At 35.3% G+C, this 26,406-nt stretch overlaps 1 protein-coding gene across 4 annotated transcripts in view; it reads right to left on the bottom strand.

The window, feature by feature from the left end:
- EFHC2 (EF-hand domain containing 2) overlaps positions 1-26,406 on the bottom strand; it is a 297,057-nt gene that overhangs the window by 214,823 nt on the left and 55,828 nt on the right. For all 4 annotated transcript variants that reach the window (XR_012474021.1, XR_012474022.1, XR_012474023.1 and 1 more), the window contains exon 2: positions 20,870-21,028. Coding sequence is in view for 1 of the 4 variants with exons in the window: in XM_074214142.1 (XP_074070243.1) it covers positions 20,870-21,028 (159 nt within the window). In the remaining 3 variants the exon portion in view is untranslated. The remainder of the gene's footprint in view (positions 1-20,869; positions 21,029-26,406) is intronic.

The raw sequence follows: 26,406 nt of genomic DNA, 5'->3' as shown, positions 1-26,406 counted from the left end.
ACTAGTTTGAAGGAGAAACATCACTAATGCTCAGAAAGAATCTATTGATGAAATGGTGCATTGACTGAAGGAAAAGGAAAAAAGGAAGAGAGAAAGGAAACAAGAATATGAAGGGGCAATTACTTGGAGAGAGTTGTTCTTATCTCTAATTGTTGTTCTTATCTCCAGGAAGAAATATAAATTAGGGGGCAATATATAAATATAAATATAAATTAGATGGCAACATGAAGGGATCTAGTGTTAGAAGCTCTCTGATAAAAACTCATAAACTAAGGACTCTAACTAAACTTTCCAGACAGAACCCACAAAGGGACCCAGTGAGGCAGTTCTCCTACTCAAGGTAACCTGGAAAAGAGCAAAAAGGCTCTGCTTCCCGGGGTCAGAGGGGCGGCCCACCAGAGGGGGGGGCCGGCCAGAGCCATACAACTTCAGCCTCCCGGAGGAAGCCCCAGGGCGCTGGGAGCCCTGACTCACAGCAGCGGGGGAGTCTCCTGAGCTGCACCCCGGGGAGCACCAGCACAAAGTGGGGGAACAGCTGGGGACCTCTACCAGAGTGAGCACCTGGAGCCCAGCCCTCAGGGCACACAGGGAGCAGCCTAGACCCAGAAACAGAAGCAGGAGGAGCAGGTAAGCAGGAGCCCCCAGGGCATGAGCCCATTGAGCTGAGGGAGGGGAGTGAAGAGAGAGAGACTGCAGAGCTCTGTCCTCTGCCCCTGGAACAGGACTATGGGGTTCTGACCACATTCAGATCCTGAACACAGTCTAGGGCCCCCCAACTCGGCCCCATGGCAGAGGGGGGCACTTATGTTCATTCACAGGCCAGGAGGGAAGACAGAACCTCACACATTGAGACCCTTGTGGGAATGTCCCAAAAGCTCAGGAAGCACCCCAAAAAACAGGCTTAGGCTGGGAAAATGGACAAGCAAAGAAACAAGAGGAAGACCATTGAGAAATATTTTGCAAATGAGCCCAAGAAGGATCAAAATACTCAGTCTGAAGATGAGGAAGCACAAGCTCCTGCATCTAAAGACTCCAAGAAAAACAAAAATTGGGCTCAGGCTATGATAGAGCTCAAAAAAGACTTTGAAAATCAAATGAGGGAGTTGGAAGAAAAACTGGGAAAAGGAGAAAGATGCAGGAAAAACATGAAAATGAAGTCAGCAGCTTAGTCAAGGAAATCCAAAACAATGCTGAAGAAAATAGCATGCTAAAAACCAGCTTAGGTCAAATGGATAAAACAGTTCAAAAAGTTATTGAGGAGAAGAATGCCTTAAAAAGCAAAATTGGCCAGATAGAAAAAGAGATAAGAAAACTCTCTGAGGAGAACAAATCCTTCAGACAAAGAATAGAATTCAGAGAGATTGATGAATTTACCAGAAATCAGGAATCAATACTTCAAAACCAAAAAAATGAAAAATTAGAAGAAAATGTGAAATATCTCATTGAAAAAACAACTGATGTGGAAAACAGACTTAGGAAAGATAATTTGAAAATTATTGGAATACCTGAAAGTCATGATCAGGAAAAAGAGTCTTGACACCATTTTCAAAGAATTACTACAGGAAAATTGCCCTGATATTCTAGAGGCAGAGGGCAAGATAGAAATGGAGAGAATCCACCGATCCCCCCGAGAAAGAGATCCCAAAAAACCAACCCCCAGGAAGGTTATAGCCAAGTTCCAGAACTACCAAGTCAAAGAGAAAATGTTACAAGCAGCCAGAAGGATACAGTTCAAATATCGTGGAGCTGCAGTCAGGATCACACAGGACTTAGCAGCAACTACATTGGAAGCTCATAGGGCTTGGATTACAATATACCAGAAGGCAAAAGAGCTTAGAATGCAGCCAAGAATGAATTACCCAGCAAGGCTGAATGTCCTCTTCCAGGGGAAAAAGATGGACTTTCAATGAACCAGGGGAATTTCAAAGGTTCCTTTTGGAATGGCCAGAGCTGAACAGAAGGTTTGATCTTCAGATACAGGACTCAGGTGAAGCATGGAGATTGGAGGACAGGGGGAAAATATGAGGGACTTAATGAGGATGAACTGCATGTATAGAAAAATGATATTGATAATATTCATATGAACCATCTCAATTAATAGAGCAGGTAGAGGGAGCTTTTATAGTTGAAGCATAGGAGAAAGCTGAATGCAAAGATAAAATATGGTGTAAAAATGGAGTCAATAGGAAAAAAAGGGAAATGGAATGGGAGAAAGAAAAAGGAGAGGGGGAATAGTCCAAGATATTTCACATAATAAGATTTTTTTATTACGATGAGCTATTGCAATGATATGGAAGCGGGGGAGGCAAGGGGGAATGAGGGAACCTTTGCTCTCATCAGAGATGGCTAGGAGAGGAAACAGCAAATATACTCAATGGGGTATAGACAACTGGAGTAAGAAGGAGGGGGGAGCAGGGGGAAGGGCTGGGGATGTGAATAAAGGATGAGAGGATGGACCATGGCGGGGGGGGGGGGGGACAGTGGTCAAATATAACACATTTTCTTTTTTACTTCTTGCAAGGGGCTGGGATTGGATGGCCTGCCCAGGACCATAGGGCCAGGTGGATTCTGGGCCTAAGGGGTGGTATGGGGGCTCAGGGCTTCTTGGCCCCAGGACCAGGGATCTGTCTGCTGCGCCACTCAGTGACCCTACAGCAGAGTCAGAGTGAAAGGAGAGAGAGAGAAAATATAGTACATGGTAGTAGAGAAATAAGAAAGGAGGGAGTTGCGAGCAGCAATGGCAACATTGGAAAAATATGGAAGTAACTTTTGTGATGGACTTATCATATAGAATGTGATCCACTCACGACAGAGTTGATGGTGTTGGAACAAAGACTGAAGCATATTTTTTGTTATTATTATTTGGGGGAGGGTGCAGGGCAAGTGGGGCTGGGTGGCCTGCCTGGGGCCACATAGCAGGGTGATCTTTGGGTGTCTAGGGCCGGATTCAGACCCAGGTGCTCCTGGCTCAAGGGCCAATGCTCTGTCTGCCACCCAGCCACCTCTACTATTATTACTATTTTATTTTGGGTCTTTTTTTTCCTTCTTTTTGGTTTTTGCAGGGCAGTTGGGATCGGGTGGCTTGCATGTCACATAGCTGGGTGATTACTGGGTTTACGAGGCTGGATATGGACTCGGGTGCTCGTGGCTCCAGGGCTGGTGCTTCATCCATTGCACCACCTGGCCATACCTACAATTATTACTATTATTTTTTTAATTTTAATTTTTTTCTCTCCCCTTTACTTTTTTGCCCAAGCAAGTCTATCTATATTCATGGGGGGAGGGGTATTTTGTTTACTTGTAAACAAGTATATTTTATTAATGTAAAAAAACATTTGTACAAAATGAGAATAAAAAATAAAATAAAATAAAATAAGATATGAAGAAGGAAAAAAACTATGATAAACTTGAGATGGGAAAGAGTAGAGAACAGAAACCTCAAGTTTCCCCTTTTTTGTCGCCCTCAAAGAATTTCTGTGAATTTTCCCCTCTGAACCATCTCCAAATATAATAAAAGAAAAATAGGGGGATATGTTTTAAATATCATTAATAGAGCTGTTTGCTATTTTCCTAAGTTGTTGGGAATGTTGGTATTTTATGCTGTTTCTGACAGCTTGGTGCGTTTGTAAACATTAGAGTTTGCTTACTTTGATCTTGTTAATAGATCCAAAACTGGCATAGAGGAAAGAGTACTGGGCTTGGACTTAAGAAGCCTAAAATCAAATTCTCTCTTACATACTTATAGGGGGATCACAAACTGATCATTTAAGCTTTCAGTGCTTCAGTGGTGCAGGGGATAGAGCACTGGCCTTAGAGTCAGGGGGATGGAAGCTTTGAATCCAGCCTCAGACACTTGACTCTTACACGCTGTGTGACTGGCAAGTAATTAACCCTCAGTTGTCCTAATTCATTCTGGCCACTGGACCCAGATGACTCTGGAGGAGAAAGTCAAGCTGGTGACTTGGCACAGCACCCCCTCACTCAAATCCAATTCATGAGCTTGTAATTGCATTGTCTTCCTGATGTCTGGTCTTCTTTGAAAATGAAGGACAAACATTTCTTGTTTATAATTTGGGGATTAAAAATGATTTGTACTATCTACCTCTCAGTGTTATTATATGATAGCTTGGCAAACATTAAAATTTATAAAAATGTGAAGCAATTATTCATCAAAAAAAAGAAATATAAATTAGTTATTCTCACTAATCTTCTAAAACATTCTATTACATACTTCCCCCAAAACCAGATGATGATGATGATGATGATGATCATGTTGAAGGTTAATATTTAAATAGGACTACTATGTTCCAGGCATTATGTTAAGTACTTTTCAAGTTTTAATTCATTTGATTCTCATAACAATCCTGAGAGGTAATTGCTAATATTATCTCTATTTTACAGTTGAGGAAACTGAGGTAAATGGGGTTCAAGTGACTTGCCCAGGGACACACAGTTGATAACTCTCTGAGACTGAATTTAAACTCAGGTCTTCCTTACTCCATATCTGTTGTCTTATCCATTGCATTACTTGTTTTGTTGTTGAGTTGTTTCAGTCATGTCTATTTGGTATTCTATTGATAAAATAATGGAGGGATATGCCATTTTCTTCTCCAGTTCATTTAACAGTGAGGAATTGAGGGGGAAAAAACAACTTTAGGGTGCCTAGCACTCTATCCAGTGTGCCACCAGAATATTTCTAATATTATATCCTTAAGAAGTATTAGAATGAATGTACGTCCCATAGGTCTCTCAAATTCAAAATTTCTAAAATAGCAGTCAATGTCTTTCCTTCAAAACTATCCCTCTTGTAAACTCATTTCTGCTGAGGACCCTACTAATCTACCAGTCATACAAGTTCACAAGTACAAAGTCAATACTCTCATCCTGATGTAGAGAATTATGAATGTAGAAAAAAATTATAATCAGAAAAATCTTTAAGTGCTATTAAAATCTTGGAATCTGGTTAAGGGTGTGGAAGGTTCTTTGATCTTGAGATGTAAATTGACTCCTATTGTTTCATTATTTAATGTAAAAGTTGTATCCTGTCTCCACATCCCCAACTTCCAGCCTTCAAACTTTCTCCTGGTTTAGGTCATGCAAAGGGGGAGAGATTTCCGCTTTTGCCCTCAATGCCCAGATAAGGGGCAAGGCTAAAAAACCTGAGCTGGACCTCTGCCTGGGACTGGTCCTCTTTCTCTGGCCCAGTCAATTCTCCCTGACTGTCTTACTTCCTTTCTCTATATACCTGTCTCTGTCTACCAAGCAACCGTGCCTAGCCTTTTGTTATTCACCCTGTCCTAAAGTACTTACTAACCCTTCAGGAGTAAATGGGTTATTTATTTATTTCTAATTTAAGGCAATTATTAAGTGTCTGAGGTCACATTTGAACTCAGGTCCTCCTGACTCCAGGGCTGGTTTATTTTGTTATATTTCATAATAAGATCCTGAGCAGTTTTAACATCCCAGAGAGATCTCTAATTCTTTTGCCTTTTCAGTGGCCTCAGATCTTCTTTCAGTAGCATCAATCTTACATATGCAGTCAAATGCCAAATCTTGTCATGCCTACCTCAAGGTCTCTGTTATTTGTACCTTTTTCTCCATTCTCTTAGGTGCCATTTCAGTTCAAGTCCTCATTACTCCTCATCTGGAATATATGACCTAATCATTGACCCCCCCTCTCTCAAGCCTCTTCCCTACTTCAAATCATTCTCTACACAACTGCTAAGTCACTCACCTACTCTATAAATTTCACTAATCACCTCTTCAATGATCAAATATAAATTTTGTATAGTATTTAAAGCCCTTTAAAGGTTTCTGAATCTCATGGCCAAAACTAATAAGTTTCTCTGGTTCCTGCTAAGTCTCAAAGGAAAATAAAAGGAAATATGTGCTATAGGTAAAGCAATTAAATTATGGCTTTCTCTACTTGGAAGCAAAAAGCCTAACAAGGTAATAGCCTTATAAATGAACTATGGAGATATACAATCCCTAGCAATAACATAGCACCTCTCCACCACACTCTGGGTCAGAACCCATAATCAAACTCCTTGATTCATGTTCTGGGACCCACTGAGCAATTTACCTGATGCCACAGTCTCTTCCAGCACATTCTATTCAGTTACAATAAGCAATAGACTTCAATTCTGCCAACCACAAGAAGATGGTGACAGATTGAGAGATGTAACAGATAGAGAACTATGCTGTGCTTATGTTAGTCCCTTAGGGAACCTCAGGTGGGTAGAAACTACCTGGAATATTCACTCTAAACTCCTCCAGGTGTGTAAAAAAGTGGCAGATATTAACCCATCTCAGAGAAATGAAAAAACAGAAGAAAACTATGGCAGAGATTATACTAGTGTATATGGTTATAAAAAGTCTGGAGAGGTATAGAGAATTCAGCTAGGACTAGTTCTATCCACAGAGAAGCTATTTGTGCCAGCAAAGTTACTTTCAAGAAAATTGCCTAAGACTTATCAAAATTTGAAAAACAAAGCTCTAATTAATAGAATCCTTAGATTACTTCCAGGAAGAAAAAACAAAGCTCTATATGTCAAACTCCAATACATGGTTATTTAACATAATGCAATGTCAAACAACAAATTCTTCAAGAAACCTCTGAATATAAAGGACAAGAAATTCAGGTAACAAAGGAATACTCTGCACCCAAGACAAACTGCAGGAGGAAATGGGATATATATTCAGAAAAGCAAAGGAGCTCAAGATGTAATATAAAACTTGAACCTAACTCAATTAAAAAAATGTGGATAGGGGCAGCTAGGTGGTGCAGTGGATAAAGCACCGGCCCTGTAGTCAGGAGTACCTGGGCTCAAATCCAGTCTCAGACACTTAATGATTACCTAGCTGTGTGGCCTTGGGCAAGCCACGTAACCACATTTGCCTTGCAAAAACCTAAAAAAAAAAAAATGTGGATATACAATGAGAGAAGAATTTGAAGGATTCTGAAAACTAGATTTGAGTAGATTATATGATTTGAAAAACCTCAAACAATAGGAAAACACAAGACAGATTACTGATTACAACCACAAAGGAAAACACAAGTAATAGAAAAAACTCCCCTCTCTCTAGTTATCAAAAGGAAAAAAAAGTAGAAATAGAGAGACACCAATGGATTTTTTAAAATAATAGGGATAACAAAAATTTCTTTCTAAAAGTACATAACAAAATAAAGATGAAGGAATTTAAAGAAAAAGAAATAAGGGAAGAGTAGCCATCCTAAAACATCATGGATCATGCCCCTCGGTCTCCATCACAACACATGCACAGGTAAATCAATATGTTTTAAAGGGAATACTTGCAGAGTGGGAGGGTATATAAAAGGTTAGAATTGAGATAGAAGATGGAGAAGAATGTGGATATGTTCTGATCAAGTCCCTGGGAAACAATTAAGGGAAACTAATTCCTGGGGTATCTCAAGCAGCAGAGGTGCAAAAGATACAAAAGAATAATGAATAATGAGGCAAATGAAGGGATTAATAGGAGAAAAGAATCTCTCCATCCAATTGTAGAAAGGTAGGTAAAAACCTCACAATAGATTCAGGGAATCAATGTTCTTGTGCCTCATGGCACATCCTTCCTTAGGAAAAATGAAATCAGAGTTGAGGGAGCAACTGTCATCTAGAAGAGTGAGTGAGCATGGAGGGTGTACTGGAACCAGCTCTGAATTGAAAAGCCCAACTGTTAAATTAGTATCAGTATTTAAACTTAGAAACCTCACTATAAATCAGTGTTTTGTTGATTATCTAGACTTAAGAAAGTGTTATAATACAAATTAAATTTAAAAGTATTATGTGGGGGGGGCTAGGTGGCACAGTGGATAGAGTATTGGCCTTGGAGTCAGGAGTACCTGGATTCAAATCCCACCTCAGACACTTAATAATTACCTAGCCATGTGGCCTTGGACAAGCCATTTAACCCCACTGCCTTGAAAAATCTAAAAAAAAAAAAATATGTGTAATAATCTCATTACCCCACAAAAGACAAAAAAGAAAGTGTGTGTTTGTGTGTGTGTGTGTGTGTGTGTGCGCACATTTCTCCTGGAAGATCTGCTATATTGCTCTATAAATCTTGCTAAAGTTTAGAAGGAGTACAATAGAAGATAGGAAAATAAAGTCATCACACTATATTGGAAACCTGTGACTATCAGCTAACATAATGCAATGTCAAGCAACAATTCTTCAAGAAACTTATGAATACAAAGTACAAGAAATGATAACAAAAGTAATAATGACAAAATAACTGATATGTATTTTAAATTTGCAAATTGCTTTCCATTTACTACCTAATATGAGCTGGATGATTGGAACCAGACATTGCTTGGCAAACAGGAAAGAAAATGATCATGGAAGATCAGGAAATTTAAGTGGACCAAACGATGGAGAACACAGGAAAATTTCTTCCATAGAGCAATGCTTCCATCTTCCTTATTTCCCTCAGCAATAGATACTTCTGAGAATAAGGTACAACAGGAAAAAGGATGACAAGGAAGTGAGATTTCCAAGCACAGAAAATTTTCAGAATAATAAACTGAAAATTAGTACTTGAGAAGCTTTAATCCCCTGAGGAACACGTGAGACTAAAGAGTGAATGAATCAAAGAATAAAAGTTTAGAACAGATTAAAAAGGGGAGAGAATAAATAAAACAAGGCAAAAAAAATTTTAGGGAAAAAAATATGTAGAAAATGAAAAGAATGAAAGCCCTACCAAAATAATACAGCTCTAATTCATCTATTCTTCCCCTTTATGTACACTACAGTTCAACCATATAGATCTTTCCACTGTTTCTCATAGTACTCTATCTCCTATCTTTGTGACTTCTATTGACTGTCTAGAATCCAATCCCTCCTCAACTTTGATTCTTAGGATCCCCTAGTTTCCTAAAATGCCAAGCTTTTAAAGGCTTCACTTTCTATATGAAACCTCAGCTTATTCCTCCCAGCTGCTAATACCTTTCCCCCAACTTGCCCCATTCTTTTATTATCAATTTTGCATATATTTGCTTATTTGTGTGGGGGTGTTTTTCTGTGTCTATGTCCTCATACATGTTGTCTCTCTGTCTACACTGTAAGTTGTTGTTGGGGGATACAATTTCAAGCAAGTGAGAAAGTCCTTGCCCTCAAGGAGTTTACATTCTAAGAGGAAAGGCAGCATGTAAAGCTGAGTAGTAACAAAGAAGGAATGTTTTGGACAAAGAAGTAATGGTGAGGAAATTCATAGTGCAAATAATTAACATATCCTTGCCAAGAATTACTGATTTCAAAGCTGAGGTTAAAAAGATAGAGAAAAGCAGAGAGGATGACAGGTGTATGTATGAAAGCATGACATGATAAGGCTGGGAAGGAAATTAAGAAAGACCAGGATAAGAATTAGGCAAATGCTGACTATTAAGAGCCCAGAATCTTCAAGTCTGATCTTAGTTTAGAGAACTGGAAGATTGGCACAGTTCTTCATACTTAACAAATACTTATTAATGATTGTTCAGAAATGAAGAATGGTCCCAAAGTATGACCCTTAGTAGTATGGAACCAATGAGATGTGTACTTGATGTTGCTCATCAGCTATGGCGGTCTCGGGGGGGGGGGGTAGAAAGAGAGAGAGAGAGAGAGAGAGAGAGAGAGAGAGAGAGAGAGAGAGAGACCTATACGGAAAGAAAGCACCAGAAAGAAATTATCAAAAGATTTTTTTAAGAGGAGTGAAGATGAAAGAGGATGCTTAAGGCACCATGGACTAAATCCAATAATCCTGCTAAAGGTTAATCCATGTATTTTATAGGACAAAGTTGCAGAGTAGGAAATTGCATAAAAGAGGAAAGGGAAGTTAGAATACAGAGGAGAATGGGTAACATATATTTTTCAAGTCCTGGATGTAGAGGGAAGGGATGATGAGGCCTATATTTTCTTAGCAGCAAGTGGAAGGCCTGAAATTGGAGGAATAAAAGGAGGATTCTAGAAGGTGTCGACCCAATGAGTAGGTGGAGTTCCCATTTCAAAGTACTCCAATGGAAGAAGTATATCTCAGCAATGAAAAATGGGGACCTCATGATATGATTAATCTGGGAAAATCTTTGTCTAGAGAGACAACCTTCTCTGAGATTATTGGGCCAAAAATAACATTGTGACCCAAGGGAAATAATAGGCAAGCTCCTAAAGGTAATGTAAGAATTGGGGGTAAGCTGGGGTTGTGGATGAGAAAAAGACGCAGGGATAAAATGGCACAACCAAGAAGAAGGAGAGTGGAGGAAGTGTGGGGATAAATAACAGCTATCAGGGACATTGTTCTTATCCATATAATTCCACTCATAGTAATGAGGTACAGCATAAAAAAGGAAGAGGCAAGATCTGTAAAGGAAATAACACACAAATTGGTTAGAAGAAGGAATTAATGTCAGAAGCATTAAACTCATGAAAAACATAGATTAAAGAAGAATAAGTAAGAGAATAGACCATGAATCAGAATAAGTAGAAAAGGAAGAAAATCGATGATGTGAACAAAGCAAATCCAAATTCAGAAAACAGCATTTAAAAAAAAAGAAACCAAATATAAGAAATTGGAAATAAAGAGAAGAGGGGAGATTCTTAACTAAATTCTTAACTGAGAGCAGGCAAAGAAGACAAAAATAGATAACCAAACATAAAAAAGGAAAATAAACCAAGAATTTAGGTTTGACTAGGTGGAGGGGATGAGAAGAGAACAGTCTCTAGGAAGAGGATTGCATCAAAGGTATCTAAACAAAACTAAAGGTTCAAAGTACTAATTGTAAAGAAAGATTATTAAATCAGAATAAAAATATTAAAGAGAAATTGAGGTAAAGTAATCATAAATCTCATAATTTTACATATGAATAGTCTAAATAATCCAATAAAAATAAATGTGCTAGAAGGGATAAGAAAACTTAACAATCTATTGTTTATGAGAAATATATCTAAAAAAGCAAAGATTCATAGAATTAAAATGATAGGTTATAGCAAAATTTACTATGCATCAGGTAAGTCCAAAAAATATGCCCTCAAACAAATCAAAAATTAAAAAAAGAAAGGAAGGAGAGGCAAAAATAAAAATTCAAAGGGAAAGAGAGGAGAGATATAATATATTATTAGATAATGAAGATAGTTTGATGGAGGAAGGGTTTGTTAAAGATGTGGTAGATATAGGGTTTAAGCTTCCTCATCTGAAAAATGAGAATAACAACATCAAATATAATGAGATGTTTGTAAAAAAAAAACACTTGCAAATTTTAAAGCACTGTATAAAATGACATTATCATTTTTATCCTCAACATCATCATCATCATTATCACTGTAATGGGCAGTAACTAAGGTACAAATATCTAGGGAAAGAATGAAGATTAGAGAGTGAGGAAAATCTGCTGAAATGGACAGGAGGGGATAGCATCAAGGGTGCATATAGAGAAGTTCACTTTGGCTAGGAGAAGAATCATCTCTTCAACAGAAACCAGAGTAAAGGAGAAGAAAGCAAAGGAAACAGCATCTTGCTTCAGTGAAAGTCCAGCTAAAATTAGATAGTATAAAATATATAAATTCATGGCAAACCCAGTTGGCATAGTCAACTATATCATAAGACTTTCTTTAGCTCCATTTTTTAAAAAGTACATAAATAGGTACCAAGGAGGTGGACTGTGTTTTTTAAAAGTGTAGACAGTGATAGCACAAAGGGCAAGGGGCTTGAGAATACAAGATGGTATAGAGCAGAATAAGTTCACCAAAGAAATGAGATAGACAAGGAAGGAGAGTGTAGCCAGGTAGGACTGATGATGACATGGGAAAGAGCTGAATGGGAGAGAAAATGATGATCCCAGGGAGAATGAAGAACAGAATTAGGAATCATAAGGTATGAGGAGAGAGGGAATAATAAATAAAGAAAAAAATCTTTGATGAAGTATGAATCTCATTTATGCTTTTAAAAAAATCTACAAAGCATATGCACTAAATGCACTTTTTTATTATGATGAAAGTCATCTATCTTAAACAAAATTTACAACTAAATGCAACAGAGAAACATTAGAAGCTTTTCTAATAAATAGAGGATTAGAGCAAGGATGTCTCATTTCCCTATTATTTGACATAGGTCTAGAAATGTTAGTGATAGCAATAAAAGAAATAAATGCACTGTGCTAGACAAAAGGAATGAAATATCTATCCCTATTGAATGATGAAATGGTCATTTAAGCCAAAAATAAAAAGACTAATTAAGATAATAGTTTCAGTAAAGTTGGAGGATAAGAAAATAAACTCACAAAAATCTTCAGCATTTCTATAAAGTAATCCTAGTCATGATTCTGGATCTAAAGCAATAGATCACTCAGAGTCTGGGCATTCAAATAAATTCTCTTTAATAAAAACATATTAAGTTGTCCCCAGATAAAAAAAAAAAAACAGTGCGAAGGGCAATTAAAAATTCAGGAAAGGAAAAACAACGAAATTAAAAGAAGCTGCTAAGGCCTTTCCATGGAGTCTCAGGAGAATTCTACCAAAGTCTGAAAACTACGTTGGCTTTCTTACCCAAAGGACTCAGAGCTAGGTGCCTGATCAATCCAACTGGGGAACATGTTAACTCAAACTGCCCAGATTTGTTCCACAGCCTGTTTCCTCACAAAGGTTCCAGCATTTTATAGCATTTAAGTATTATAGCATTTATAGCATTTAAGCCATGCCTACCTTTTTCCACAACATCCTGGTCACATCACTTCAGTCCTTAACCCCTAGCTACCAATATCCTCAGTAACCAGAATCATGAACCTCAGCTATATATCAAAGCAGCTCATCTGGAATCCCTTTCCTTGAAGGAAAACCTGGGGACTCCATCAAAGGAACCTACCCTTGTTGCTCACCTCCCCAGCAGACTGGAACTCTAGGTGCTTCTGGGTCATCCCAGTGAGCTAAGATCTGCTTAAAGCTGGATGCTCCCATAACTACTTTCAACCCTATTACTATGAGGGCACTAATTTCTTCCTAGTTTTAACCTTTGTGTCATCCTAAATTCACAGCATCTCTTATGTTCTCCTTTCTACTCATAGAGCTACTACTCTGGTTCTAGCCTTCATCTGCCTCTTGCCTGAACCATTGTAATAATCTTCAAATTGCTATCTTTCTCTGCCTCTTGTCTCTTCTCATGGCAATACATTCCCCCATTCTGCCAAAATTATCGTTCCTGAAGCACAGGTCTGAACATGCTACCACCATCACTACTTACTACCACCCCCACCACCCCCACCACCAATAAATTCCAATGGCTTCCATTATCTCTAGGATCAAATATGTTATCTTTTGGCACTTAACGCTCTTTGCAGCCTTCCCTTCCCTACCTTTCCCATCTTCTAACACTTTACTCCTCCATGTTCTCTACATTATTACTGTTCCTCAAAGACAGAATTGTATCTACTAGTCTTCCATCTCTGGAATGCTCTCCCCACCCTCCTTTCTATCTTTTCAAATTTCTGTTTTCCATGGAGTATCAGTTCCAATGTGACCTTCTACAGGAGTCCTTTCTCAGTCTTACAGTTTGTTTTCCATTTATTCTATGTCTAATATATACATATTTTTTTAATATGCTATCTTTCCTTTGGGCAGGGACTATGTACAACTTTCTTGGTATTCATAGAATTCAGCACAGTGCCTTCTACAAAATAAGTTTAATAAATAATTGTTGATCGATTTCTAATTGAATGACCTAAGAAAGATTCTTCATTTGACAAGAATTCCTCAGAAACTGGAAAACAGTCTATCAGAATTTATATTTATACCACTCTCTTTTAGTATATATCCCAACAACTACACATGAACTGAATGTTAAAGATATTATCATAAAAATTAGAATATAAATAAGATTATATTCCTTTCACACTTATGGCTAAGGAATGAATTCTTAAGCAAACAAGGTCTAAGACAATTACCAAATCTAAAGGAGATAATTGTGTAAAACACTAAAGCTTTAGCACCATCAAAATTCAAGAAATTAAGATAAGATTGGAAATATCCAAATTGGGAAGGAAGGGAAATCTCTGTTATCAAATATCATTCATATCAAATATCACGTATATCTAAGCTATAATGAATAATCAACAGAAATATTTGTGACCAAAAGGCACCCCCCCAAAAGACAAGGGATCAGAGAATAAAAGCAATTCTCAAAATTGGAACTGCAAATTTCAAAATAAAAGAAATGCAAATCCAAACAATACTATTATTCACATTCAGCAAATTGACAAAGATAACAGAGATGGGAATAGTCACTTCTGGAGGGGTTGTAGGAAAATAGGCACATTAATGTATTGTTGGTAAGATGTGAATTGATACAGTCATGTTGGAAAATAATTTGAAATAAGATATAGATATAATATGTATAGCATATGTATATATAAGCTATGAATTGGTACCATTACTCTGGAAAATAATCTGAAACCAAATATAATATACATTTATATCTATATATGTATCCAGAGATTCTATAGCTAGACATATTTAACAGATAAATGCACAATGAAAAAAAGAAAGATCTCATATACACAGAAATATTTACAGCAACATTTTTTGAAGTATAACAGAATGGAGACCAAAGGAGCTGGACATTGACTTAGGAATGGCATTCCCTAAGAAAATCCCATCTAGAGATGTAAATTGACTTGAAGTACAGAATTATAATTGCAACAGAAACAATTGTAATCTTAAAAGCTGTCTGGGGTAGAGACCCCCCCCCCATTCTTAATGTACCATTGATTCATTGTTTAATGTAAAATTTGTATCCTGATCTCCTTGGGCTTTAAACCTCTACCTAATTCCTAGTCTAGTAAGAGAAAGGGAGTTCACCTTTTGCCCTCTGGACGAGAGGCAAGACATAAAAACCTGAGCTGGACTCCAATTCAGAGCGCCTCAGTCTTCTCTGGCAATGGCCTAGCCAACACTGCTTGTTCTCTCTCTCTCTCTCTCTCTCTCTCTCTCTCTCTCCCTCCCTCCCTCCCTCCCTCCCTCCCTAGCCCTTACTATGTCTTGTACCTTTGTGTGTAAATTCGTGTTTTATTTCCACCCATGCTTTTCCAAGTCTAAATAATGATTCCTCATAGGCAGAACCAAACCCAGGTAGCCAACAACTACAGTAACATGAATATAACATTACTGAGCTATAAGAAATTATATATGTGAGTCATACAAAGAAGCCTAGAAAGACCTAAAGAACTGATGTTGAATGAAGGTTGAAAACAAGGAAAACACACATTAATGTAAAAGGAAATAGCAATAACAAAATATTCAGATGATTCAGAGGATAGAGATATGGGGCAGGAGTCAGGAGGATCTGAGTTCAAATCCAACCTTAGAAACTTAAATTGTGACCTCTGTTGACCTCAATTTCCTCAAAGAAAAATGGGGTTAAAAGTGGCACCTATATCTCAGGTTGCTGTGAGGATTAAAGGAATTCATTTTTGTAAAGCACTTAATCCATTATCTGGCACATAGAAAATCCTATGTAAATGCTAATTATTATTATTTTCATTATCATTATTGTTATTAATAAGACAAGTGAAACTGAATGCAATGAAATTAAAATGACCAAACTTGACCCAAAGAAAAGTTATGAAAGCATACTTTCCTCTGTTCCCATCTTTGCAGAGGTGGATGTGAAACATTGCATATAAAATTAACATAATTTGGTAAATTAATTAGTTCTCCTGAACTCTTTTTTTTCCTATCTCTTCTTAAACTCACTGTTATAAGGGATAGTTTTCTGGGTGTGAATTGCCAGAGAGGTACAAATTGAAATTCAGGTCATGCAAAAAGAAAAGTTGTCCATAAAATTTTAGTTTAAAAAAATAAATACTAATTTATATTATTGCTAATGCATAAAACTAAAATGTTGATTGAACATTACTATGATCTCATATTTCCTACAAGTATACCTTAGATCTGGAAAGAGATACTTTTTCTTTTCTTTGAAATACTAGTCTTTGAAAAGAGAGAAATTTATAGAATTAGAAAAGCAATTTGAAAACATGCAAAGAAAGTGACTAAAATGTCCATATCCATAGAATTAAAAGTTTTTTCTTTTATTTCTTAGAAGGGGGAGAAATGCAAATGAGAGGCGAAGGACAGTGGAATTTTTCCGTTTTAAAGAAAACACTCAAAATAGTAAATGGTTCATATTTTTAGTTTGAAAGTTTAGCTCAGTCATACTATTCTTTCTCTCTTTATAAACATACACCTCAGGGTCATATTTTCACCATTCTTATGGAAATATTGTGATTGAAAGAACATATGGCTTGAAGGCAGAAGACTCTGCTTTGAACCTCAGCTTTGTTATTAACCATGAGTGGCCTTGGAAAAGTCACATAAATACTTAGCAATGGATTTCACCCATTCTTATGGGAAGATATTATTGAAAGGACATATGACTTGGAGACTGCTTTGAATCTCAGCTCTATTACTAATTATGGCCTTGGAAAAGTCACATAAACACTCAGCAAGACTGTTAGCAGTTTAACACTTTTGTCATACCTCCCTGGGCCTCATTTTCCTTCTCTGTAAGATGAGAAGGTTGAAGGAGATGACCTCTGAAGTCACTGTTACCTTTAAATTCAAGATTTTCTAAAATAATGGGGTGTCAAACTTCATCAGTGGTATCAAACTCAAATGGAAACTTGATCCCCTCTAGGCTGTATTTTTGACCTAGAAACCCACAAATGAACATTATCTACATTGGATTGTGTTTTTTATTTATTTTGCTATACATTTCCTAAATTCAGAATAATTTAGCAAGTTATTTAAAAGAGTTAATAAAAATGCAAGAAGAAATAAAACAATTATTCATTAATTCTAAATATTTAGGAACTATAATTTTTAATAATTCACCAATCGTTGAGATTATAAACATTAACAATACAATAACATTGAATTAGATATGCCTTTTCCCTTCCACTTTACTAGATTAAAGTATTTACATAAAATAGCAAACCAATTAGGACAACTGCAACAAATTGCAAAAGAAAAAATGAACAAAACTATTCTATCTAATTTCATTATCTGAATGTTTCCAGATTATTCCTCTATAGACCCCAGATAATCATGGAAGCACCACTGCCTAACAGGAGTATCCCATTTGGGACAAGTCACCCAGTTTCTCTAATCCTCAGTTTTCTCAAGTCAATTAACTAAATTTTCTCTAAGGTCCCATTTCAGCTCTAAATGTTTGATCCTGTAACTGGTCATATGTGACTAACAGACAAAAATCATAAAGTGCCAAACCATAAACTTAAATATAAAAAGAAATCTATTGTTTCTTTCCAGACTCGCTGAAATTACATCTTATCTGCAAATCTGAAATCTGAACAATGTACTGTAATGGAGACCTTAAGATCTACTGAAAAATGAGAGAAGGACCTTCCTTTGTGTTTAAGTTATTGTACTTTAAAACTATAGCAGTAATTCTAAATATTACGCTAGCATCTGAACACTTCTATGCCCCTCCCCGTAAGGATTAGGAGTGAAATTAATTAATTTCAAAAGAATACATTTAACATATCTTGATTTGTTTATGGAATCCCTAACTTAGAAAGTTGCCTAAATATTTGTCCTGGGTATTAACTAAGATGCAGTATGTGGTTCACAGCCTCATTAAAGCAAGTAAATATTTCATTGCCTTAGTATCTGATCTCAACCTTAATGAATATTTAATAGAAGTTGACCAACAACAAGCAAAAATCTCAAGGAATTATGTCCTATTTAGTTAGAACTGGAGTCTCTAAACCAAATAGTCTGAAGCTAAAATTATATCAGCCTCATAAAATATTTTACATGATCTTATTTATAACCAAGACTACAAAAATGGTTTGAATTTTATAAATTAAATATCTTTAAAAGAATTTAATACAACTTACTGTTTGAAAAAAATGCAAAGGAATCTTTTAATGTACTTGGATTAGCATTAGAAATTCAGTAGAGGATGCTGCCTGAAATGCTGTTGGTACTCCCTTATGAAAGAAGGACTGAAAAACAGACCCTTATCTATGGGCCCTTCACAATTTATTTATTGGGGAACCAGAGCACAAAGCTACCTTTAGGGTAAAGGATAATAGAAGACAACTGTACAAAGTCCCCTAAACATATTTTCAAATCATATATTTATTGGACATTTATTATGTGCCCAGTTCTACTGTAGGTAATAAAACTAGAAAAGGAAAAAAAAGGGGGCAGGGGGGTAATCTATAACATGTCAGACACACAAATAATTTCTTAGAAATGGGGACCCACAGACCAATTTAGGATTTTGTATTATGTCATAAGTTTTCCAGTGGAAATCTTCTTAGGATAAAGTTATATGCCTCAATTTATCCAATTAATGCAAATTAGTGGAATAAATACAAAGAATAATGGAAAGCCAACAAAACCTAACTCCCTTTCCCTCTCAAGATGCATACACATAAAATATCTACTCTCATTACATATGGGATATGAGAAGAAACATTTCTACTGTGACTCCCCAGACTAAGATCAGCAAACAAAATTATCTCTTACTATAGCTTTAAGGATAAGGATTTAAGATTATTGATCTAAAACTTCTTCATTTTCTTTTGGTATGTTGTTTGGGGTTTTTTTTTTAAATCGGGGCTCTTAGACTAACACCAGTTGTGCCATTTGGGTGAAAAAAATGAGGCTATGCTATCTAAATGAAAACTTTATTAGAAAATGAATTTCCTAATAAAATCTATATATTCTTGTGGTGAATTAATGCATCCTCAGGTCTATTAATTTGACCTGAAAGACCCTGTAGAAGGAAGGAGCTAAGATTACAGAGTGGTAGGAAGCAGTATAGTGAGTTCAACTCCAAACTGATTTAGAAAATGCATCAGACCCAATCTTGATGGCAAAATACAGATTAAAGTCACAGTGAGTGAGTCATTTGTCCAGATGAGTGTGGCATGGGTAGGCAGATAGGGAAGTCTACGCACTGTATTATGAACACTCCAGTACCCAGACAGAACATCAGTGCAAAAGGAGATACCAACCCTTTACAGAGGTATCCCAAAATCCATACCAAAGCACTAACAGGAACAGGAGTTAAATGGCAGTTTTGCTACCCACTATTGAATTCCAGAACACAGATCTAAGGCACACTGATGAAGAAACCTGCACAGAGGAATGAATAGTGTTGCCATATAAGGAGACCCTGGGCAGAGTACCCAAAGGGGAAAGAAGTCCAGAAGTTTGCCCAAGCAATAGACTCCCTGAAAATCCAAATGAATAAAATAGAAGCCAGAGACAACGTGAGACAACAAGAAAGGTTAGAAAGTCAAAGGACTGAAAAAAATAGAAGAAACGCAAATTAACTCATAGCAAAACCAAATGACCTAGAAAAGAGATTGAGGAGAAAAAAAAATTTAAGAATCTTTGAACTATTTCAAATCATGTCTAAAAAGGAAAACAACCCAAAACAAAAAATGAGTTCCTAGAAATTATATTTCAATAAATCTTCAAATAAAACTTTTTTTAAATCAGAGGGCAAAATGGAAATAGAAAGAATACACTAGTCACCTCCTGAAAGAAATCCCAAAATGGAGACTCCCAGGAACATTACAGCCAAATTCCAGAGAATGCCACAGAGGACCTCTGAACTACAATGCAGACAGGAGTACACATACTGATGAAATCATAAATCAATCCAAGTCACTGGAGAATGCTTAGAACCCCCATTAGAAGTAAATGAGTTATAATTATTTAAAATAATTATTCTTTCATTTTATTGCTTATTTTTAAACTTAGACTGATAAATATTAACTTTTGTTTGTATCCACACATATGATTGTATATAACATGTATTTGTGTAAGTATATATATATATATATGTATATATATATATATATCTACACATAAAAATTTATGCTCTTTGAAAAATGAGAAACTCAATTTTTAGCACTATAATTATTAGTTTTGCAAATTCTGTTATTCTTCAGTTGTCACCCAATCATTTTTGCAGTTAGGGTGATTGTGATAATTTAATGGAGAGGTTGATACAATTATCTTATATTTTCTGTACTCTCAATTCAGTAAATAATCTGGTTGAAAGAAAATGACTTGAAAATCATCTTGGCAGGCACAGCTAAAATAAATTGGGGCTATAAGGGGATCGTTACATGAGCATCACATATTTAGGGATTTCCTCTCCAGCAATAGCTAATGATTGCACTTAGGTCCAACACTGTCACTCCTACTCTTCATTCATAATTTTTTTTTTTGGTAAGGAATCAGGGTTAAGTGTCTTGTCCAGGGCCACACAGCTAGTAGGTGTCTAAAGCTGCATTTGAACTCATGTTAGCCTGACCACTGTACCACCTGGCTACTTCTGTTATTCATCATACACATACTCTATGTCTTTCCTGCTTTATGCCGTGCCCCAGTCTTCATCCTGCTGAAATGAGCATCAGCACTTATAATCTAACTTCAACTCCAGTCATTCAAAATTTTCTGCTCCCCAGCACACCACCAGGGCAGAAGAAATTACTGATAGGAGTGTGTGATCAAAAATATTTGGCGATCTCTACTAAAAACTATAGAAAACTGTTTGAAGGGTATGTGGGGAAAAAAATTTAGATGTTTGTGTTTTCTTTATTCTTCTGAAGCTATTTAAGGCAGGTCTATATCTACTTGTTTGTTTGTTTGTTTACAGAAAAGGCTCTTAACAAGTGTCACTCTTCCAGTCCTCTACTACAACCATTTCCCCAAATTCATTCAACTTAAATGAGGGTTTCCCTAAAGCTTCCACAGTTATTGCTGCTTGTCCTCATCTCAAATTAAATGTGAATGTATTTTTTAGTTTTTACAACTGTATTTTTAAAAGGTCAATAGCATACCTGTTTGTCGAATGCTACCCATGATGGTGCATCACTTCCTAGTCCTTGAGGAAAAACACTAAATTTGGGTTTATTTCCAGGCTTATTTTCATTCAATAACATCGGAACACTGTTGCAAAAGCCCCAGAGCTGAGATTTATGGAAACTTTCTCTCCCCAGCTGTAAAAGCAAAAAACAAAACATTCAAAATTAATCATTTGGGGTTTTAGGGGGTTTATTTTTAATGTAAAATTTTTAACATTAGTGTTATTATTTCACAATAATAAATAGCATATAATGGAAAATAGCATATAATCACCACGAATCTCCATCCAAAAACCTGTGTCATTTTTGAAAAGGAGCAAATTAAGAATTATACAAAACTCTCAAAGGTAGCAAAAAAATAAATCCAAAGTTCTAAACTAACTAAAAAAAAATCATTATTACTGCAAGTAAGCATTTGTATTGATTGCCAATTGTTCTCTTTTTATTTGTTCATTGACAAGATTCTTCCTTAAATGCCTCCCTGTGACCTAGCAGAAATGTTGGGCTTTCCAAAGCTATCAATTAAGCATAAGCTATGGAAGGTTCTACCAAATTACAAGGAATATAAATGGTCTAGTAATGACCTATATGTTTGTCATCTGAGAACCAATCTAAATTAAGAGAGGTTCATTCCTAGGAGACTGGGTCAACACGGAATGAAATGTTTTGGTCACAATTAAATCATCTCCTATTAAAATATGAATGGAAGTATTATCCACACCAGAGAGATCAGATTCTTTAAATAACAAAGTCCTTATTTGCTAAATATATAAACACAAAACAAATCCAAATAATATCTATTATTATTATTGCTGGAATAAAGCTAAGGAATAACAGAAAGCAAGCAAAACTACTCAAATCCTATTGTCTCTTTTTTCCCTCCCTCTTCCCCTCCTAACATATAGATACACATATACATATAAGTATACAGACATATTTATAATATATATTTTAATTTTCTTTAAAATTAACAAAAATATTTAATTTAACAAACATCAATTGGATTATATTTATACATTATAAACCTTTAGATTTCTTTGATTTATATATTATTTTAATTTCTAATTGTATTATAATTTTGATTAAAATGATAACAAAATCGTCCTACTTTTTCCAGGTCAGCTTCAGAACTTTTCTGTGTATTTATTTCAGTTTTAATGATGTGTCATTGGTTATCAGGAACACTCATCAGTGTATAAATCTCCACTTTGGTTCTATTTTCTTCATTGTTTAACATTATTTCATAAAAGTCTTTCCAATTCTCTTTCAGTTCTTCTTAATTGTCCATTCTTAGGGCATAATGACATTTACTTACATTTATATACTATAATTTGTTCAACCAAGTCCCAGCTACAGAATGCAGAGAATATTTTGAGTTGTTGGTTTTTATTTAGGTTTGCTTTTGTGAATGTTAACACTAGGAAAATTTTTGCACAAACAGAGCTCTTTCCCGCCGTAGTCTATAAACCTCTTGATATATCTTAAAAGGAAGAAAAATGAATCAAAGGATTTTAGTCTGTTACCCAATAATTTTCTGTTACCCAAATAATCACACACTTTTTCTAAAGGACCGCACCAATTTATCAGTAGTATAACAGTAGGCTTGCTTTTTTACAATATCAGCATTCAATTTTATTACCTTGTACAATTTTTGTGATTATTGCCATTTTGGTAGGAGTAAAGTGGTATTTCAAGGTTATTTGTACTTTATATGAGTATGACAATTAAAAAGCTTGAAATCTCCCAAGTGATTGATAATTTATACTCTTCTTTTGAGACCCATCTGCTCATATTAACTATCTTTTGAGAATTGCATCTTATTTACAAATGCATGACAATTCTTTATATATTCAAGGTATTAAAATTTAACAAAATATTTATTATGAAGGATTTTCCTCCACTGTCTTTCTTTTTATTCTGTCTTCTGTTGTATATAAGCTTTTTCCTTGTTAATTTTATCTAACTTTTCTATTTTAATTTCTTTGGCTTTTTGGATAGCTAAAAAAAATTTAACTCTATAATTATAAAAGAATTAACATTCTGTTATCTTTTGATTTGTAATAATTTTAATTTGTAACAATTTTGTGCTCAGAATTTTAATGTAATGTTATGATATATCCTGTAAAAAAAAGGCCTAATTCCATTTTAACATGCTATCATCTAATTTTTCCTAATAATTTTTACTTAATGAGTAATTATTTTTCAATAATTATGAAAATTGATTTATCAGATATTATTCAATTAAATGAATTTCTATGTGTTCCAATTATATAATATTTTCCACTGAATTACTTTTATTATATTTTAAAATAGAAATAACAATTAATTTGGATAATTACTGCTTCACAGCACTATTTGAGACCTGTAAGAAAAGTCTATATGTAGAAAGTAGGTGGGACCAATTTGCCCTGGCCACCACTACTGTTGCAGCTTCATGTGGTTAAGATATTTTATATATGCATATATGTATTGCATATATGCACTATCAGATTGATCTTTATTTAGCTCCATTCTAATATGTAGAGAAGCATAATAGAAAAAAAGTTCTTTTCAAGACAGAAATATGTAGACTCAAGTCTTAGATTTAACTACTAGCTTTGGGATCTTAAGCAAGTCCCAATCTCTTGGTTTCCCCTGGCAACTCTATATGACTTTAAGTTAAAGAAAAGTAGCTGATTTGTTTCAGGGGAGGAGGGCCAATTATGTAGCACAGTGGATGGAGGAGCAGGCCTAGAGTGAAGAAGATTCATCTTCCAAATTTCAAATCCAGCCTTAGACTCTTACTAGCTGTATGACTCTGGATAAGTCATTTAACTCTATTTGCCTCAGTGTCCTCATTTATAAAATGAGCTGGAGAAGGAAATGACAAACTGCTCCAATATCTTTGCCAAGAAAACTCTAAATAAGGTCATGTACAGTCAGAAATGACTGAACAACAAGATCAAAGGGGCAATGTTCCTGATTATAGACTAAGATCATCTCGTAAAAAAAAAACTCACAAAACACTTTCTGTATTAGATGAGGAAGTAGACTAATAAACACTACACATTCCGATGTATTCTCATTTTTCAAATATATATTATGTTTTTTCAAATGTATATTATGTATATTCAAAGGTATATTATTCAAATGGTGTAATTAGCAAAATACAAATTTATTTCAATATTTATGTTTCAATTTATTTCAATTCCTCAATTTTTAGCATCATATATATATATATTTTTAGGGGTTTTTTGCAAGGCAAATGGGGTTAAGTGGCTTGCCTAAGGCCACACAGCTAGGTAATTATTAAGTGTCTGAGACCAGATTTGAACTCTGGTACTCCTGACTCCAAGGCCAGTGCTTTATCCACTACGCCACCTAGCTGCCCCAGCATCATATATTTTCTTAATAAGGTATGGTTCCATGAAATTTTTTATAAGGTATCATTCTAAAAAAAAAACTGTAGTAGAAGTAATTTGCATTTGAATGCTTAATTGAATTTACTTGAGAAGCCATCTATCTAGTCCTGGTATCTTTTAACATGGAAGATCAGCACTGATCTGTTCAGTTTCTCACTCTGATTTTGGTTTATTTAGGTTATCTGTCTCCTGTGCTGTCAATTTGAATATTGTTATAAATATACATTCATTTATTCTCAATTCTGTTTTCTTGGCATAGCTAGAAAATTTTTTCCCTCCATTTATTAACCTGCCTTTCCTAATTTGATTTTGATTAAAAAAATTTATTCCACTCTTTAAAAAAATTTTGCTGTTGATATTCTTTCTTTTCAAAGAACAAGTTCTTTTATTCTTGCTTTCTATTTTACTATTTTAGCACTAATTATGGTTGGTTTATTTTCTTTGTACTTAACTTTTGGCTTATTGCTTTGTTCATCTGAAAAATATTTTGCTGACACTAATTCATATATCATGGAGGTCCAGATTTTAAAGTTGGAATGAACAACAGAAATCATATGATCCAATCTAGTCCTTTTATACTGATTACATCTGAGGTCTGGAAAAGTTAACTGAACCTCCCACAGTGACATAGGTGACTCCTGATTGAGTTCTCATTTTACTTCCTTACTTTTTATGACCTCTTGTTTTACCAATTTATGGAAGATCTGCTTATATCATCTCAAATAAGAATGATTTTCATCTTAAGAAGTAGAGGAAAAGGCTTAAGAAAAATAAAAAACCAAAATTATCTGAGATGATAAGATAGCAACTGATTGCTCTCGAATTCAAATCATTGAAAGATGAATTACTTTCCAAAATACTTAAAGAACTTGTGGATTGATCAGAGAGTCTTTATTAGTAATCTGCGAAATTTCTTTGAAACAGGAGATATTGCCCAGAACTAGTGAACAGAAAATGTTGATCTGAATTTTTTAAAAGGATAAGAAAATAGATTATAAGCACCACAAAGTAGTACACTTACTAAAAAATCCTGGGCAAAACTCTAGAACACATCATTAAAGGAATGATTTCTGAGAATGTAAAACAGCCATCGTTCTTAAACTGCCCAGCTTCAACAAAAATAAATAATTCCATAACAATCACAGTTTTTGCTTTCACATGTAAATAAGGGGGAAGTTATGATCAGAGTACATGAGTATTTTAGCAACACATTTGCCTAAGTTTCTTATTATATCCTTGGACAAGCTGAAGAGATCTTAGCTACATGGTAGTTAGATGAATTCAGAAATGCTTTAATGGAAATTTCTACATGCCTCCTACACATGAACTATCAACTCTTTTGTACTACTGGGTTTAGCAGTTCAGAGGAAAATACACATTGTTGGTACTTTGTATGTTTAAGTTTGGCTGCTATGTCAAAACAAAATTTATCAACTTAAAAAAGAAATGTACTTAATTTATAATCTAATTCTGAATTCTGTCAGAATATATGCCTGTATTTTTAGGTTTAACTCTTCCTTATATTATGTTTCTGTTAGCCTTTCTTGACTGCTTTTGTCTTAAAAGGATATTTGCCAATTTTAATGTATGGATACATATTTATTTTTATTTTTAGATTGCATCTATGACAAAGACAAAAGATTCTGGTGGGTTTTGAGTGAGATAGGGAGTTAAAATGAACCCAGAAATTCTTCTTGATTCTAGGTTGGCATTGTTGGGGACTACTGGGATTAGTCAATTAGTGAAGAATTCCCATTGCATCTTGACCCAGAAGTGTAAAGAAGGCTATAAATTTTTTTTTGTTTTTCTTTCCAAGGCAATGGGTTTAAGTGACAGCTAATTATTAAGTATCTGAGGCTGCATTTGAACTCAGTTTCTCCCAACTCCAGGGCTGGTGCTCTATCCACTATGCAACCTAGCTGCCCCCATAAATGTTATTTCACAGATTACTGCAAATATTTAATGTAACAAGTATCAAAACACAGAGATTTGGACAGCAAAAATGGGCTACATTCCCCATAGAAATTCACAAAGTTCCTTTAGAAACACAGTTAAAGGGGCAACTAGGTGGAGCAGTAGAGAAAGCACTGGCCCTGTTGTTAGGAAGACCTG

The sequence above is a fragment of the Macrotis lagotis genome, chromosome 1, assembly GCF_037893015.1.
Source record: "Macrotis lagotis isolate mMagLag1 chromosome 1, bilby.v1.9.chrom.fasta, whole genome shotgun sequence".
Taxonomy (NCBI): Eukaryota; Metazoa; Chordata; class Mammalia; order Peramelemorphia; family Peramelidae; genus Macrotis; species Macrotis lagotis.
This window is presented reverse-complemented; position numbering and strand designations above follow the sequence as displayed.